Source organism: Lonchura striata, chromosome 4 (genome assembly GCF_050655825.1).
Source record: "Lonchura striata isolate lonStrDom1 chromosome 4, ASM5065582v1, whole genome shotgun sequence".
Classification (NCBI taxonomy): domain Eukaryota; kingdom Metazoa; phylum Chordata; class Aves; order Passeriformes; family Estrildidae; genus Lonchura; species Lonchura striata.
In genome coordinates this window covers 70,727,147-70,742,894 of record NC_140706.1, presented here as the reverse complement: position 1 = coordinate 70,742,894, position 15,748 = coordinate 70,727,147, and the positions used below count along the sequence as shown (strand labels likewise).

Genomic DNA, 15,748 nt, shown 5'->3' with positions numbered 1-15,748 from the left:
GCGGAGGGATTGCACACCGAGATTACTGCGGGAAGGCTTGAAGGGAGAGTGAAGCGCCTCTGGACTGAATGAGGCATCGCAGGGAGCGGATTCTGCCACAATGCAAGTGCAGTTCAGCTGCCACTAACACAGTTAAACCGCTCTTGAAAAAAAACAAATCACATCAATGTAGCTGCTTTTTCAAAAGCCAGTGGGATGTTCTGCTCCACTTCCCCACCCATCACTGCCAGCAGGAGGGAGAGACACCTGCAACAGGGGCTTTCCAGCGATTGATGTCATGCCACCCCCTTTGCCCCACGGCCTTCCTGCGGCACTAAAAGGCAGGCAAGCCCTGCGACGCAGCGCTACCATCCCACGTCCCATCAGCAGCACCAGTGTTTCCCGAGCCACGAGTCAGCTCCCTCTCCAAACCACGAGGCTGGCAGCTGGCCAGCTGCAGCCTGATCCAAGTAATACCTTCCTGAGCAAGAAGGCAAGCGGCCCATCAGGTGGTTTTCCTGCTAGGATGGACTGCAGCATCTTCTCTTAGAAATACTTCTTCCTGTAATTGTGATTACAGCAACAATGTTATGTTAGTATGTGCCCTTTTGGATATTTTTGCTTATGAAAGGTTCTGAGGTCACATGTCACAGCTGTTTGGAAAAACAGGATTTTTGTGGTTCCACCCATGCAGTTGAAAAAGGGAGAAAAAAAAAAAAAGGAAAAACGGTTGATCTGGTAGCTTTCTTTCATTTCAATTCTCATTCCAGAGTGGTGTTCTCAGCCCTGTTTCACCATCATTTCTCCAAAAACCAAGAACCAGAATACGTAATTAGACTCTGGTTTTGAAGGCTAACTTAACTACAGCAATAAAACTTTCCCCTTAGACTCTTCCGTGGGAATTCTTTCTCTGAAACCATAAACCTTCCTTCCCACTGTAAAATACTGTAGCTGAACCTTGCACAGATATTTATAGATCAAGTAGAGATTCCTACAGAATTTTGGGTTTGATTAATTCAGCTTTTTGGATTTTTCCATAAAAATCTACTTATGTGATGCATAGAAGCACATTGTTTCTCCACATGGATTTTCTAGATCCTCAGAGTGAATTATTTTCTTTTATTTTGGCAAGTCATTTCACTTTTGGAAGCCTCGGAAGAAGGCATGATACACTGCAAACACTCCAGTGAGGAGTGGCTCCACCTCTGGGGTGCAGCCTGGGAATGCAGTAGGTGCACTGCTGGCTCAGGGCACAATCTTGTGTCCTAATTACGGATCCCTGAAACAAGCAGGGGCACATCTTCCCTTTGCAGCATCATGGTGATGTTACTGAGAGAAGAGGCAGACAAGGCCCACACTCTGGAGAGCATGAACACGGTGAAATTGTCCTGTCCTGTGCACTGGGAATATCTTTAATAAACATAAAAAGCCAGATTTGCTGAGGTTGTGATGTGGCTCCTTCAGTTTGTGCAACACCAGGTGCTCAGCTCCTTGGAGTCTATGCAAAGCAGGAAAAGCTTGTAAGGGAAGGAATTAGGAAATCACACAGCACAGTATCAGCCAAATCAGAACAGATCTCAGAAATCCTTAATCTTCCTCCTGTGATTTAGTAACTGTCAGACATTTCTCCAGAGGATCTTTGATGCTGCCCACAACGGGGCTGGAACAGCACACAGGAGGGCGGAGTACTGCTCCTTTTCTCTTTGTGTGCATCCCTGGCATTTCACTGATCTCTGGACTTTGACACCTGAGATAGGAATCTAGGAATCCTGCTTGCCCTTACTTAATCACCTGCCACTGCTGACAGACCTGTTCACACCCTGTCTGACTGCACCCGGGCCTTGCTGTGACCTCAGGGCACACCGAGACACCAAACAGCCTCCCCAGGACCCAGTGTAATTTCACCTCAACGCTGAAAATGCAGCTCTAACTAGAAAAGTGCTTTACCTGATAAACATCTACCAGTTTCTGTCTCATCTTCAATTTGGGTAGGCTTGTCCACTCATCTCCTGCTGCTGTATGATGTTTGCAGTCTGCTTCCCTGTATGGATCTGTGGTACCTGGCTGCCCAGCTCACCTACACGACATAAAACACATTCCAGGGAACACGCAGGTCCTTCCCACTCCCAGTTTGCTGACAAAGGGCCTGTGCTGGCTGCAGTTCCACAGCAAGGGCCAAGGACAGCAGCACAAGCCTCACATGCAGGGCATGCTCCCAGCCCTGGAGGAGCAGATCTTGGGAAACGCCCAAGTGCACCAGTAACACGCAAGGAAAAGCTTTCCAGAGGCTTTGCCCTTCTGTTTTCCCTGCACAGCTCACACATGTCCTTGTCACCAGAGAACTCACACACACTGTGGGTATCTAGTACTCTGTGCTTAATTAATAAAACAACATAATAATAACAATAATAATAATATAACCTAATTATAAGATCCTCATTTCAGCTGAGAGTTGAGACATTTCTGAAAGGTTTCTAACTGGGTGGTGATCACATTTCACTGTCTCCAGCCTCAATTTCTTCTTCCCACAGAGGCAAATTAATTGCTGGCAGGAAAGCAGTTCATTGTAGGGCAGAGCTACGCTGTAATTACTGGGTCCATTGGTGACCTTGGAAAGGGCTGGGAGTAAAGCTGGTGCTTTCTGAAGAGCAGCTTTTGCTCTTGGGTTAGAACACTGCTTGACTTCCAGATTTGGGACAGTGACATCCCAGGAAATGAGACATTTGCCTGCAATAGCACTTATATATCTTCTGAGGCAATTATTACTTTTAACTGTTACGAGATTAGCAGCAAAAATGGTTTTCCCTCTGAAATTTGGGCCTGAACCTCATATTTTTGACTCCCCAGCTAAATAACCACAGCCCTCATGGATTTTAACCTACTCACACACACCTGTATGTGGTAACTGTGATATAGGCACATTTTATAATCACACACACATAAACATAAGCCTCGTAACTTCAGCTGTACCAAAATTAGCAGTGCAGCCACTCACACCCCTCAGCTACTTCTGGCTGTGTCTGCTGCTCCCCTGACTCATCTGCTCGTGCAGCAAGAGCCTCGGGACTCGGTGGTGCCAAGCTGTGCCACCAGGATCACTCCCCTCATGCTTTTCCCAAGCTGAATCTCTCATTCCAAACACCTCCTGCCCAGCACCGGCACAGAGCAGTGCTGGAGCCCTCCCTGCTGAATCAGGAAATGCCTTCTGGAGTTGGAGGATGCCACCAGTGGCTGTGGAACAGAGACTTTGCTGGGAAAGGCAGGCCAGGAAGCAGCAGGGCCTGCAGTGGGATGGACAGGAGGCTCTGGCAAGTGGCACTGTGTCTAGCTCACATAGGTTTGCTAAGGGCCTGGCTTGCAGTGCCAAGCCCATCTCATCAGTGAAGTTTTACTACCTTAATTCAGGTTTTAGCTTCTGCAATGCAGATTGCAACAGGAAGAATGCTGTCTTTTCAGGTGCTTGATCTGATACTCTTGAGTATTGCCCACAGAGACTGACACAGTTTTCCAGGTCCTCAATTTTCTGTACAGCCCTTGAGGCAGCTCCAGGATGAACCAGGTTTACTTGTTCTGCTGCTGCTGAGTGCTGCAAACACCCCTGGACTACTGGGAACATCCTCTGCACGGCAAGGGATAAACACAGCAGCCAGGGAGGAACCAAAAACGAAGCTGATATGAGCCCATGCTGCTCCCAGCAGTAGAGCAAAGGAGAACCTGACAAAAAAAAAAAAAGCCCGGAGAAATGCAAAATCAGACCAGGACTGTGTTCACTCTGGCATTACAAACAAGCAGACAACCAAGTCCGAATCATCATAAAAATGTGTCTCTGTTTTTGTTCTAGGGAGAGCTCTAAGGAGTGGGCAAGGTTACTGACACACGTGGCTAATAGAGTCAGGTTAGTCAGGCAGACCAGATACTTTATCAGTCACACTCTTCCCCATCAATATCTGACATTGCAGAGCAGAGACTCGACCCTCTAGCCTTGGAAACCTCTCCTGGACATGATAGACATTACAAAGAACCTCTCATTCAAACAGAATCCATGGTGAACATGCACTTTTCCCCCTATAGTATGGCATGCATACCTCCTAAAAAGGGGAGGACTCCAGTCTACAACCCACAGGGATGGATACTCCAGCCCCTGGCCCAGAATCAGGCCCAGGCAGAGAGAGACACCTGTTACATTTATTTGCCCCACTTGGGACTTTGAGTTTCAAGCTGCATCTATTTTTAAGGGAACTGCATGCACTAGGGAGGGCACATTAAAATGGGCAAACCAATGGCACACGTTTCCCTCACCTGAGTCCTGTCCCACAAAAGTGTCACTCCAACATACAGAAGAGAGGGATGCTCCATGGCAGAAACTCCAGGAGTCTCATTTTCATCTTTTTGTAGCCTGTTCTTGACTGCTTTTTGATTTGAAAGAGCTCAAGAGCAGACTCCAGCCCTTAGAAGATCTGCTGCTGCATTAAAGCCTAGATGCACACTACCTCTGCACACAATTTTACTGAGAAAAAGGGGAGGTCTTGCACAGAGAGACAGATATTTTCATGGTGTCTGCTGACTGCTTTTGAGAGAGGCTGCAAACCTACAATCAGTCTGCCTTGTTCTGAGCCTGTCTTATGCCACAGCCTGAGATCTTCCCCCATTCCTGAAGTAAACACAGGGATTGAAGGCTGCAATTAGATGATCTTGCCAGCCTGCATCACATTATGATTTACTCGGGTGATCAACTAACTAATTAAAATCCTGCAGTGTAAGGATCTTCTAGCTAGCAGCACCAGTGGCTCCAGAGCAGCACAGGGGAACTTTATGGAGCCTTCCCATGCACAAAACCTTGGGGTCTGTCCTTAAAGTGCACTAAACACACTGCCACAGATGAGGAAAGACCAAAAAATCACATTGGAAGTCTCTCCCTGATTGCCAGTGTCCACTGCACTTAAATGCACACTTGGTAGGCCCGGAATGAGTCACCCTTATCCTGCTGCCACTGGAAAACAAATGCTTTGTATGTCAGCCCGGGTACAAACAGCTCCTGTCTGCCAGCTCAGACAACGGGGCTGTGTGTGGGACAACCCTCAGCTCCCATCCCGGGCCAGGGCAGCACTGCCCGAGGGCATGGCAGCCACCAGCTTCCCTGGAAACGTGCCAGAGGCAGAGTTCTCAAGAGACAGGTTGAGAGAATGATGTGCAGAAGGTTAAAGGAACCAAGAGTATCCTAGGGGTCTAATCCTGGTAGGGAGGCTATGCAATCTCCTCCCTTAGGATCTGTTTTCCCTACCCACCCGGCCCCTGAGGGCAGTGCAGAGCCAGGCTGCAGCACTGAAGCCTGGCTGAAGGCAAAGCTCTGGCCCCACAATGTGGTTTTTTTCCCAGTGCAGTAAACAAAATCCCAGGGCTGTTTGGGTGGGCAGGGCACCAGGCTCCACTCAGGACAGCTGCTGACAGCAAAGCTGCCTTCAGCTGTTTGTATCATCTGCTCAGCACAGAGGAGGCACTGAGGAAAAAACACTGAAGGGGCAAGGGAAAGCAAAAGGTGCCTGACAGCCAAGCCAAGCAACCCAGCACCCTTTGGCTATTTCTAGGTCTGTGCTTCTTCCAGAACCCAGCTCCTCTGTCCCCATTCCTTGCCAGATCCCAGGCTGCAGCCCCAGTGCCCTGTTGCACTTGGGTGCCTGCCAGCCTCAATTCTGAGTATTTAGCATCTTAAATATAGGCCAAAAGCAGAACTGGGCCCTAGGATGGGAGCCACTAGGCTTCAGCACAGTCTGCAATACCTTGTGTAGGTCAGCTGTGTCCCTCGGCACCAAAGGGAACACTTTGGGGAAGGAAAAAGTGTCCCTGCCTTGGTTCTAGCATGTGACCCATGCCTCAGGATGGAGCCACTGCATCAGGTGCTGGCTCAGGGCCTGCCCTGCCCTCTGACAAGACTGTGTGGGAAAGGATTTCTTGCTTTCCCCTGTCACCAGACCCAGGCACCACATGACTAAGTGACCAGTAACATCCCCCCTCACACACTGAACCTGGGAAAGAGGAACTTGCAGGGACTGATTCAGAACAGGACATGCAGATTTGGTGGCAGCAGAACTGCACTTCAGGGTACACTGAAGATCCCTGCTGCAGCCTTGTTTTATATCCCTGGCTTTTTATTCCAGGGAGGAAAAATATGTTCCACCAGTGAAGGCACCTCCCTGCAACTCTGTGATGCCAGACCTGTAATCAAACTCAGGCTATGAACACAAGCACTACCATCAGAGTTTGCAGCCCATTTGGTAGAATCCTTTCCCAAGAATCCCCACAGGGTGAGTAGCCAGGCATCAGAGAAAACATCCAAAAAACGCCCCCATTCTGAATTAAATCATGTGATTTATAAAACAATACTTTCTTACAGCTTTCAGCAAAGCAGCATCTCAAATATGGGAGCATCAGGACCCATATTCAGAATTTCAAAAAAGGTTCAGCCTAAGTGAAAGAAAGAGTATTAAATAACACCACAATTCACCTGTCTTTCATGCTGCATTTCCTATGGGCCTGACAACGGAAAGAATCCACATGGAAGTCAAAGCATGGTGTCTCCGAGATGTGAACCAACCATGAGAGGCTGTCAGTAGGATTTTGCTGGAAAATCTCATTTATGATTTAATTCCTAAGAGCTGCTGAGTACCACAACTTCAGTGAAGTCTGAGATGAGCTTGAGACGATTTAGCCAAATATATTATACTGTAGTTTATGCCTGGGAGGAGGTAAGAAGCAACAGGAACCAACCATGAAAGGGCATCTGGAATGCAGCTGTACCAGATAGGGAAATGGAGAATGAAGAACAACAAAACAGAAAGTGAAACTTCCACAGACTGACTAATGAACTGAAAAGGCTGGCAAATGGCTCATGGGAAACAAACTGAGGAGGAAAAGGGATGTAGGGAAAGCTGTCACTGACACTACTGTCACAGCACAGAAATCCAGAGAAAGTACAGGAAATTCAGCAAGAGACTGGTAGGGCAAGCAATAAGCTCTACCTCAAACCCAAGAAGGAATTCCAAGGCAGATTACTATGGTTAAGTAGGAAAGAGTGGCTTTAGACCTCTTAGATGTTTTGAGTCAGCTAAGCAAGGATGAAATACATTCTAACTGGGAAAAACAGCAGAGCAAACGAAGGATCACAACCCATGTCCTTAAAAATAAATGGAAAACCTGTGTGCTCTGTGCTTCTCAGCCTGGGTAAGACGTTTGGGGGTGACATCTGTGTCCAGGCTGGGACACTGTCCTTAAAGAAGAATGGCACCAGGCCTGAAGTGGTCCCTTTTAGCTGCCTTCCAGAATCTCATGGCTCATAATGGAAAGCAAGTCTGGATCTGGGGTGCCCTCATTACTAACCCGCCACTTTTCACGGAGTTAATCGCAACTGAGTGAAAGTATCTCCGCTCTGTTTGGGACGGAAGAGCTTTTCCTGCCAGCCATGCTCCTCCTGTGCCACCTGCTGACGGCTGTGCCAAGCTGCACAAGAGTGTCCAATCTTCACAGCCGGGATACTCCAAATAGTAGGGGAGAGGGTTGGGGCAGAATGCCACTCAGGGCCATGGTTTCCTCCAAAGTACATGAATACTTTTACCTTTCAATTTTTCTACCTGCTTGGGTGGGGATCCAATACAGAAAGTGTCAAACAAATGCCCGGAAAACCTCCATGGCATCAGTCTTGATTTTCTGATTAGTTCTGTGGCAGAATTGGAGTAAGCACCATACACACATAAGGCTTTAACAGCATTCTCTCCCCAGGATGAGACGGTGGCCAGCCTCACAGGAGCTCCCCAAATACATCCCCAAGTGCCCCTGTCAGAGCCAGGACAGTGTGACAGGAGCACACGGGTCTGGCTGAGCAGGTGCTCTGTTTGTCACTGGAGATCCCCTGTCACCACAGTAGGTGGCACAGCTGACAGGGGAACAGAGCTCCTGTGAGACACTGCCCTTCCTAACAACACCTCTGGCTACTGCCTTGTCACAGGGCTGGGAGAGGAAATACCCACCCTCCTGTTTTGGTTTTGGTTCTGAAACGTGGAAAGGTGTCAGGCTTGAGGCTCCTGATCCCACATCAGCCAGCTGGGAATTCTGCAAAGTCACATGTGGCTTTTCCAAATATTCTCCTGCTTTTCCAATGCTGTCCCACTTGCTGAGTAAACAATGGTGCAATGGAGCCTCATTCACAGAACACTGCTCTCCAAAGTAATGCTACATCAGGAATGACTGCAAGGACAAATTTAAGTCTTTAATTAATCAGAACCAGAATTATGGCCCTGAGACTTGAGAATTTGTTTTCCTGTCCATCTGGTTTACAGACACCACGTTTGAGTCTGATGATGGCTTAAAAAAAAAAAAATCTCAGTTGCATTTTGGAGCATTTCTGTTTATCTGCTTTGGAAATCCTCTAAGGAGACAGAAGTCTCCAGTCTGTACAGGCTATGAGCACTTGAAGAACTCCTAGAGGGGAGGGGACCAAAGCCTTCAAAGGGATAAGTTACATCTGCAATGGTCCGTACATTTGCTTCAGAAGAGGAACCTCAGCCCCCAGTGACCCTTCTCAGTTCTTCCCTCTCCAGCACCTGTGCTTCCAAGTGATCAGCAATCCAGGAGTTTCACCCTTAGGATTCACTGAGACTCTTATTTTAGAAAAACAGACAGAAAATGAATCCCAGGCACCCTGAGAGGAGTTGCAGGGCAAAAAACTCAGCTGCTGCCTGCACAGGCGATCACTGTTACAGGCATGAATAAAGCCCATTACACCCCCATAAATCCATGCTGCCTCTCCAAGGGAAAGGTCCTCTGGGGACCATGCAGGACTGGGCTGGCAGCATGAGTTATTGAACTGTCCTTCCCTGCCTGGCTGTGCAGCAAGTTCATCCCTTTGTCACAAGCTTGGTGACTCCCTCTTTTTGTAATGATCCAAATGTATTTGTAGTATATCAACAATTACCATCACGGTAATCTGGGTTCTTTGCTTTAATTTCATTTTGTGAAAATGTCTGGCACCAGAAGAGGCCTGAATGAGCATGGGGATGAATAGAAGCAGAGGAGACCTTTGCTCTACTCATTAAAGCAGCACCCTACCTTTCATCCTGTGCATTTCTGTATCTTCAAAATAAACCTTTCCTAAAGGATTCCTGCATTCGTCTCCCCCAGGCTGTTTGCTTGATTCCTCTTCCTTCCTATGCTGTTTTATCAAATGTGCTTAAGGAAAGAAATGTGAGGTTAACAGCTCCAAACACTACTTCTTCATCTGTGCTGAGGGCTGGCAGGGGATGCTCTTTTAGTGTAATGTTACAATAATTAATGGGTTGTGCCTGCTCTGCTGCAGGGAGGTGACAGGGAAGTCTAAATTGCAGTGCACACATAGTACTTACAGAACAGCAGCGCGTAGGCACCCAAACTGGCAATCCCAGCTGAGCAAGGTGGTGCACAGACACAGAGCAGGAAACTGGATGTTTTAAAGGCTAGGAAAAAAAAAGGCATGTAGGTAAACATTAAAAATATCACCTACTCTGCAAAGTTTCAGTAGCTAGCACAGCCCACTACAGCCAAAGGTCTGCTCTAAAAGCACCGAGCCTGAGCAGCACCTTCAAGCACCAAGAGTGGTAAATGAGAGTGTACCCAGCCCTCAGTCACTGAGAAAGTACCCAGGCACATCCTGGCTCCACAGCTGTTTCCTTTCCCTGTGTCACCGAGCAGGAGATGTGAGCAGTGCACGTTCAGCCCATGCCAGGACACGGCCCAGTACCAAAATAGATATTTGGACTTATGCACCAGCTCAGCACTTTGCTGGAGAAGATTCCTCAGCTACTGTGGTAAGCAAAGAAAGGGAAGATATTTAGATCATGAATTCTGTGTCTCTGTACAGCCACCCTCCTCCATGTCAGCTAGGGAGCTGCCCCACGAAGGCTGCACACTTGTGCTTCTATAAATTCAGTTGACATTTACTGTCCCGCTAAGCTGAGAGAGCACTGCTCAAACTGACGCTGAAAGATTAAGAAGTTCACACAGTGGAAATAGACTTACTGGGACATCCACTTAGCCATTCTCCTGTCTAATGAGATACTGGGCAAAATCTCATCAGTGGGTTTTAGAGAGCCAGTCATGACCACACCTTTAGTCAGATAAAGAGAAAGGAATAAAAAAAGGCAGCAAACAGAACCAAGTGGAATTGCCTCCCCTCACTCCTTCCCTGGCGTTAATCTGGTTATAAACAATAAATTTTCACAGTTTGTCACTCCAGAAGTGCCAATTCAAAATACAAAGTCCAAAGGTGCATTTGCTAAATAAGATTTGTCTGTATAACCTCTCATTTTTGAAATGTCGTTTGACATCATCACTTCAACAATAATAAAAGGAAGGTACATTTAAATAAACATCAAATATACTCTGCATTAATTGACTCTGAAGTCCTAGTAGTCCAAAAAGCTTCCTGAGCATAATACAGAAGCCAGAAGAGCAGGGCAATTTTAAGGAATCCAGTTGTAGTCATTAGAGTATGAAGAGGTTACAAAATCAGCAGTGAACTCATCTCTCTTCTCAAAGATACCAGAGCAGGACAGGATTTTCACCAGCACAAGCATTAAAGTTATCAGCAAACCAGTCCCTCTCAGCATACCCTTGTAGGAGAACCTAAGCCCACCAGCACTGCTAGAATTAAACCTGACGTGAATGACCCTGCCTCGGCAGAGGGCTTGGGCTTAGACGATCTCCAGAGGTCCCTTGCAACCCTAAAAATTCTGAGAGAACGCAGAAGACCGAAGTGGGTACGCGAAGAGCGGAAACTTTCTCCGTCCTGACTTTGGGAGCTCACGCCTTCCCACCGCCGCCGCGGCGCGGCTCAGCCCGGCCCCGCCCGGCCCGCGGCGGCTCCTCCCCGGATCCCGAGCCCGGCTTAAAGCGGCGCCGGGGGGCGGCCCCGGCGGGGTCCCGCTGCTGCAGCGCCCGGCCATGGCCCGCGACCGCGGCCCGCCCGTGCTGCGGCCGCCCGGCGCCGCCGCGCTGCCCGCCGAGCCCCGCGGCTGGGGCTGGCTGGGCGCGGGGCTGTGGCCGGCGCTGCTCGTGGGGCTGCTCGCCGCCATCGTCGCCTGGTTCTGGTACGGCGACAGCGACGGGCGAGCCGGGGCGGGCGGCGAGGAGGCGGCGGCAGCCGGCAGAGAGGGACCCCGGCGGGCGAGCGCGGCGACCACAGGTACCGGGATGGGGAGGCGATGCCGGGGGAGTCTCGGGCTGCCCGAGTCTGGAAGGACTTGGGTTTGCCGGCGCTCAGCTTAACCCGTTGACTTTCTCCCTCAATGTCACTTGCAGGGGATGCTGCGGCGGGCGGGGAGCCGGGGCGGCGGGAGGTCGAGGCTGCTGCCCCGTCCGGCCCTTCGAATCCAGGAGAGGATCTGGCGGCTGTTTCAAGGGAAGAGCTTAACCATGTCCCCAGCGGTGCAGTTGCGGGCGAACCTGTGGAGCCGGAGCAGCTGATCCCGAAGCACGGTGTCACGGACCCGGGGGAGCATCCAGCTGATATGGCCGGCAGCCAGGCAGGCGACCTGGAAGCCCAGGTGGGACAGGAAAGTGACGGATGGTGCGTGATGAACTTGGCAGCCTCTGACGATGAGTGTATGGACAGAAGCGAGGAGCAGCCGTGTCAGCCAGCTGAGAGGAGGGACTTGGACCATGAAGAGTGGGAAGTTGTTTCTGAGCACCTGGTTGAAGGGAAGGATGGCAGCATGGAAGACTCAGACAGCAAGGAATGGGAACCAGGAGACTGCTGTGATGGGGACTCGAAAGCAAAGCGAGTTGCAGCCGTGCCCCCCATGTTCCAGAACATCCACGTGGCTTTCCGTGTGCACTACGTCACCCACTCCGACGCGCAGCTCATCGGTGTCACAGGGGACCACGAGTGTCTGGGCCAGTGGCACAGCTACATCCCCCTCAAGTGTGACAAGGATGGCTTCTGGTCTGAATCCATCAGTCTGCCCGTAGACACCAGAGTAGAGTGGAAATTTATCTTGGTGGAGAATGGCAAGGTCAGACGCTGGGAAGAATGCGGTAACAGAACCCTAGTGACTGAACATGAAGATCAAATTGTTCATCAGTGGTGGGGATACCATTAATGGTGGAAGCTGCTGATCTAATGGCAGACCTGCCCAGGTGAACCACCGAGCCCCTAAACCTTAGAGGGGCTCCCCTTCTTCTCTAGGAGACCCTCTCGAGTGCAGAGCTCTGGAAATCCCATATCGAACCACATAAGCAGCAGATCTCTTTAGGAAATCTTTTGGCAACCTGAAAAATCAACTTTGAGTGCATGCTGAAGAGACACAAGGTAGGCTAAGAAGGCATAAACAGCATTCCAAGCACCTGCCTGTCCAGGTGGATCTGGACCCTGGACTTGAGTTAGTGTTGCTTTGAGTGGGGCTGTGGGATGCATCTTGGTACCCACTGCTTGGGCTTGGGAGGTGTACTGGGAGGTGTGGTTACCAACACTGTAACAAGAACTTCAGTGTTTTAATTTATGTAACGTATTAAGGAAACAATAAACATTTTCAGATTGACAGTTCATTACCACTTGACCAGTGACCTCACTCATTTTGGTAACTTTAATACAAGTGAGCCACTTGACCTGAAATCTTAGTGCTAAAGAAGTACTGAGAAGTGGTCCTCCCTCTTGGAGTAACAAAAGGTTGAACCCCAAAATAGTTCATTCTCTACCCCCTACTGTCCAGCAATCATCTCGGCTCAAATGAAAGGCTTGGCAGGCAGCTCCACTGCTGCCAAGGGGAGAGCAAAGGTCACAAAGGACTGTCTCGGCTTAATGAATTACTTTGTCAGGGTGGGAGCAGGCTTTAAAAAAAACCTGGAATGCTGTGATGGCCAGGGAATAGAGTTCTGGCTGGAACAGAAACCTGGAATGCTGTGATGGCTAGGGAATAGGGTTCTGGCTGGAGCAGAGGTGGGGTGGCATACTGATGAGCAATACCACAGTATTGTTAGCAAATACTTGGCTTGAACTTGTAAATATTTTTTTAAGACTAAGCTTTTCACCTTGAATTTATTTTTAAGTTGTGGCCTTCTAGTAAGCCAGATGAAGTAGAATACTTGCAGTTTCAGCTAGTTGGTATCTTTATGTGATAGGAGCAGAAAGCTGCTCTGCTTCCCTGCCTTTGAATTTTTGGGTAAAAATACATGCTGCCACCTTGAGCAAGTTCCTCTTTCCACAATGCTGAACCAAGCTCTGGCCTGCAAACAGCCCTTCCCTTGAGCAAGCTTGGTCTGGGAGAGCAGAATTGTCTAGATCTGCAAGTATATAAATTAGCACTTTGGTTTGGAAAAGGTACTTCAAAAAGCACATCACTAAATACCTCTGCTAATTCCTTCCTGCTCTGTGTGGTGGAGCAGCCCGGATGCGTGAAATGGAATGGCTTTGGTGAAAGACTGGGAGATGAACTTCAGAGCTGACCTCCTGCATCTGGTGGGTTAATGGGCATCCAGTTGGTGGGACAGTGCTGGAGCTGCTGGGAGGAACAAGTGTTGGCAATGTTCTTACTGGGACTTTGATACCAGCTGTTCAATGAGAGCGGGTTGGGCTGCCTGTCCTGCAGACCTGGCCACAAAATGCTCAAGGAACTCCTGGGAGGGTATTGAGGGGAGGGTGAGGAGGGAGACTTAGGCCAATTCCAATTGGCAATTTGGAATTTTCATTTTTATCCAGTAGAACAACCTTAGCTGCATTCTTAGCACTTGGCTTTTCTAACAAGAAACAGAAGTGGATACTGTAAGGTAATATTCAGCAGCAATAGCAGGTGATTTTCAGAAATCCCTGCAGTCAAAGCTGCCGCCTGAGCGTATTTATACACACGCCTGAGGCTTGTCTGAGGAGATTAACTGTGCTATTAGATTAAGTTATTCACTAGAAAGCTACTTAACCTATGCTAGAATAGATTCTCTAATGCAATGGTGAACATGTCAGACCAACCCAAACAGGTCTTTTAAATTGAGAACAATTTAATTTTTTTAATTAAGCACTCTGATCCCACAGACAACTCACGGTCCTCATGATTGTATCACCTTGCTGAGTTATCAGCTAGGGTTTCTACAAAGACCTGCACTGAGCTTTTGCTAGAAAAGCCTCTAAATTATTATGCCATTCCCAGCAGGACCTATGCTATGTAAATTAAATGGCTTGGGTATGGTGAAAGAAAGAAATCTGGATTGCAATTTTTCTGGAGGACCTATTACTGCTTTCTTCAAGTTCACAGGTGTCTTCTCATTATTGAACAATCTATTTCCTCAAAGGTAAAAGCAGATTTAAACAAAGTTGCTTTGCTGCATAAAAATGCTGCTGGAATGGCTGATAGCTGTCTAATATTATGTCCTGGCTGTGAGTCCAGTGCAGCTACATGTGAGAAATAACTTATTGTTGACATTCCTGTGTGGATCTAACAGCCAGTGGCTCAGGACATCTCCAAGCAAACAAACTGTCTCACGCACAGATTGGCAAAACCTGCAACTACAGAGCTACCTTTAAAGTTCACCTGCTCGTACCCCTGAGAGCCAACTTCTGTCAAATTAGACAATTTGATTACTTTTATGTGAAACACAAACCATTCCTTTTTGTCAAGTAGTTTGGTGCACAAATGCTGAATGCTGCAGCTAGATGGTGAGCTGTGCAAGCAACCTGAGGGGACTGGGCATAAGCCATTTTAACGTCTCCCGCATAAACCTTCACTGCAGCTATTTTGCTTTGCAAAAGCCATGTCCATCCCACATTGTCTCTGGGAGTTGAACTCACCCTTTGGGGTCTCTCCACCTATTAGCCTGCTGTTAGGTTTTCTCTCCTGGGGGTTGGTTGCCATCTGTGGTGTCCTTGCTGTGGGCAAGCTTGGCCTAACAGCCCTCCTGTGCCATCCACCTGTATGACATGGAATAACAAGAGCTGTTGGGGCTGCATGTATTCAGCTGCTTTAAGGCTCATGTGTCTATGAGCCTGTTCCTTGCTGGCTGCTGGTGGCACAGAGGGGAAGCCCAGACCTGTGCCCAGCTCTGCTGGATGCCAGCAAAAGGATGTTAAGCTGCTGTTTTGGGCTGGCAGATGTCCCTCCCTTCTCTCTGGCTGTCTGACCCCTCCACCTGCTCCCTGCCTTTGGCACACAGCTGCAGCTTCTGAAACTCTTTTAGCTTGGCTCCTTGAATTCAACTGGGAGTGCACTTAGCAGTGCCCTTTCCCAAGGGTTCTTATTCTCTATACTTGACTCTCCCCCTAAGAAAATTTTGGAGTATTTGTCCACTATTTGTGGCAAGTCCAAACTGTGATACATGTGCCATCTAAACAATCCTTTCATTTTCAATGAAACCAATTTCTAGGAAAGGGGAGATGAGCTTACTAATATTTTGACTGAGGGTGCAACACTGCTGCAAAAAATACCAGAAACAGTGCAAAACAAAATTTATTAGGAAAACTAAAAAAAGTCCTCCAATTAAAATACTGTTGGCAGTTCCTGACTTAAGAACAACTCAGTAATTTCTCCTCCCCACACAAGACTCAAACTAAAGTTTGATGAGTCCATTCTCCTTAAAAGAATCATGGTACTATATGGAATTTAAACTTGAACAGGAAGAATTTAGCTTAGACATAGGGGGGAAATTTTCCCTGTGAGGGTGAGGAGGCCCTGGCATGGAATGCCCAGAGAAGCTGTGGCTGCTCCATCCCTGGATGTGTCCAAGGCTGCTTTGGACAGGGCTCTGAGCAACCTGGGATAGT

At 48.4% G+C, this 15,748-nt stretch overlaps 2 protein-coding genes across 13 annotated transcripts in view; one reads left to right on the top strand and one right to left on the bottom strand.

The window, feature by feature from the left end:
* Positions 1-508: 508 nt before the first annotated feature.
* Positions 509-15,748, bottom strand: part of CCDC158 (coiled-coil domain containing 158) — a 32,315-nt gene continuing 17,075 nt past the window's right edge. For 11 of the 12 annotated variants that reach the window (XM_085579475.1, XM_085579470.1, XM_085579471.1 and 8 more), the window contains 2 exons: positions 14,780-14,899; positions 509-10,111 (listed from right to left, as the gene is read on the bottom strand). The gene's annotated coding sequence lies outside the window, so the exon portion shown is untranslated. Of the gene's footprint in view, positions 10,112-10,964; positions 13,500-14,779; positions 14,900-15,748 lie in introns of those variants that run through there. The other variant, XM_085579469.1, reaches the window with a different exon arrangement.
* STBD1 (starch binding domain 1) lies at positions 10,929-12,560 on the top strand. The gene is made up of 2 exons (XM_021531611.4): positions 10,929-11,188; positions 11,305-12,560. Exons 1-2 carry the CDS (start codon positions 10,948-10,950, stop codon positions 12,102-12,104), a joined length of 1,041 nt encoding a protein of 346 aa, XP_021387286.4. The 5' UTR covers positions 10,929-10,947; the 3' UTR covers positions 12,105-12,560.

What these genes read in the sequence shown, in the direction of transcription:
- STBD1 (XM_021531611.4), top strand. Translation starts at nt 10,948, where the DNA reads ATGGCCCGCGACCGCGGCCCGCCCGTGCTGCGGCCGCCCGGCGCCGCC. An exon ending in GGCGAGCGCGGCGACCACAG is followed by an intron (nt 11,189 to 11,304) that starts GTACCGGGATGG and finishes TGTCACTTGCAG; the next exon opens with GGGATGCTGCGGCGGGCGGG.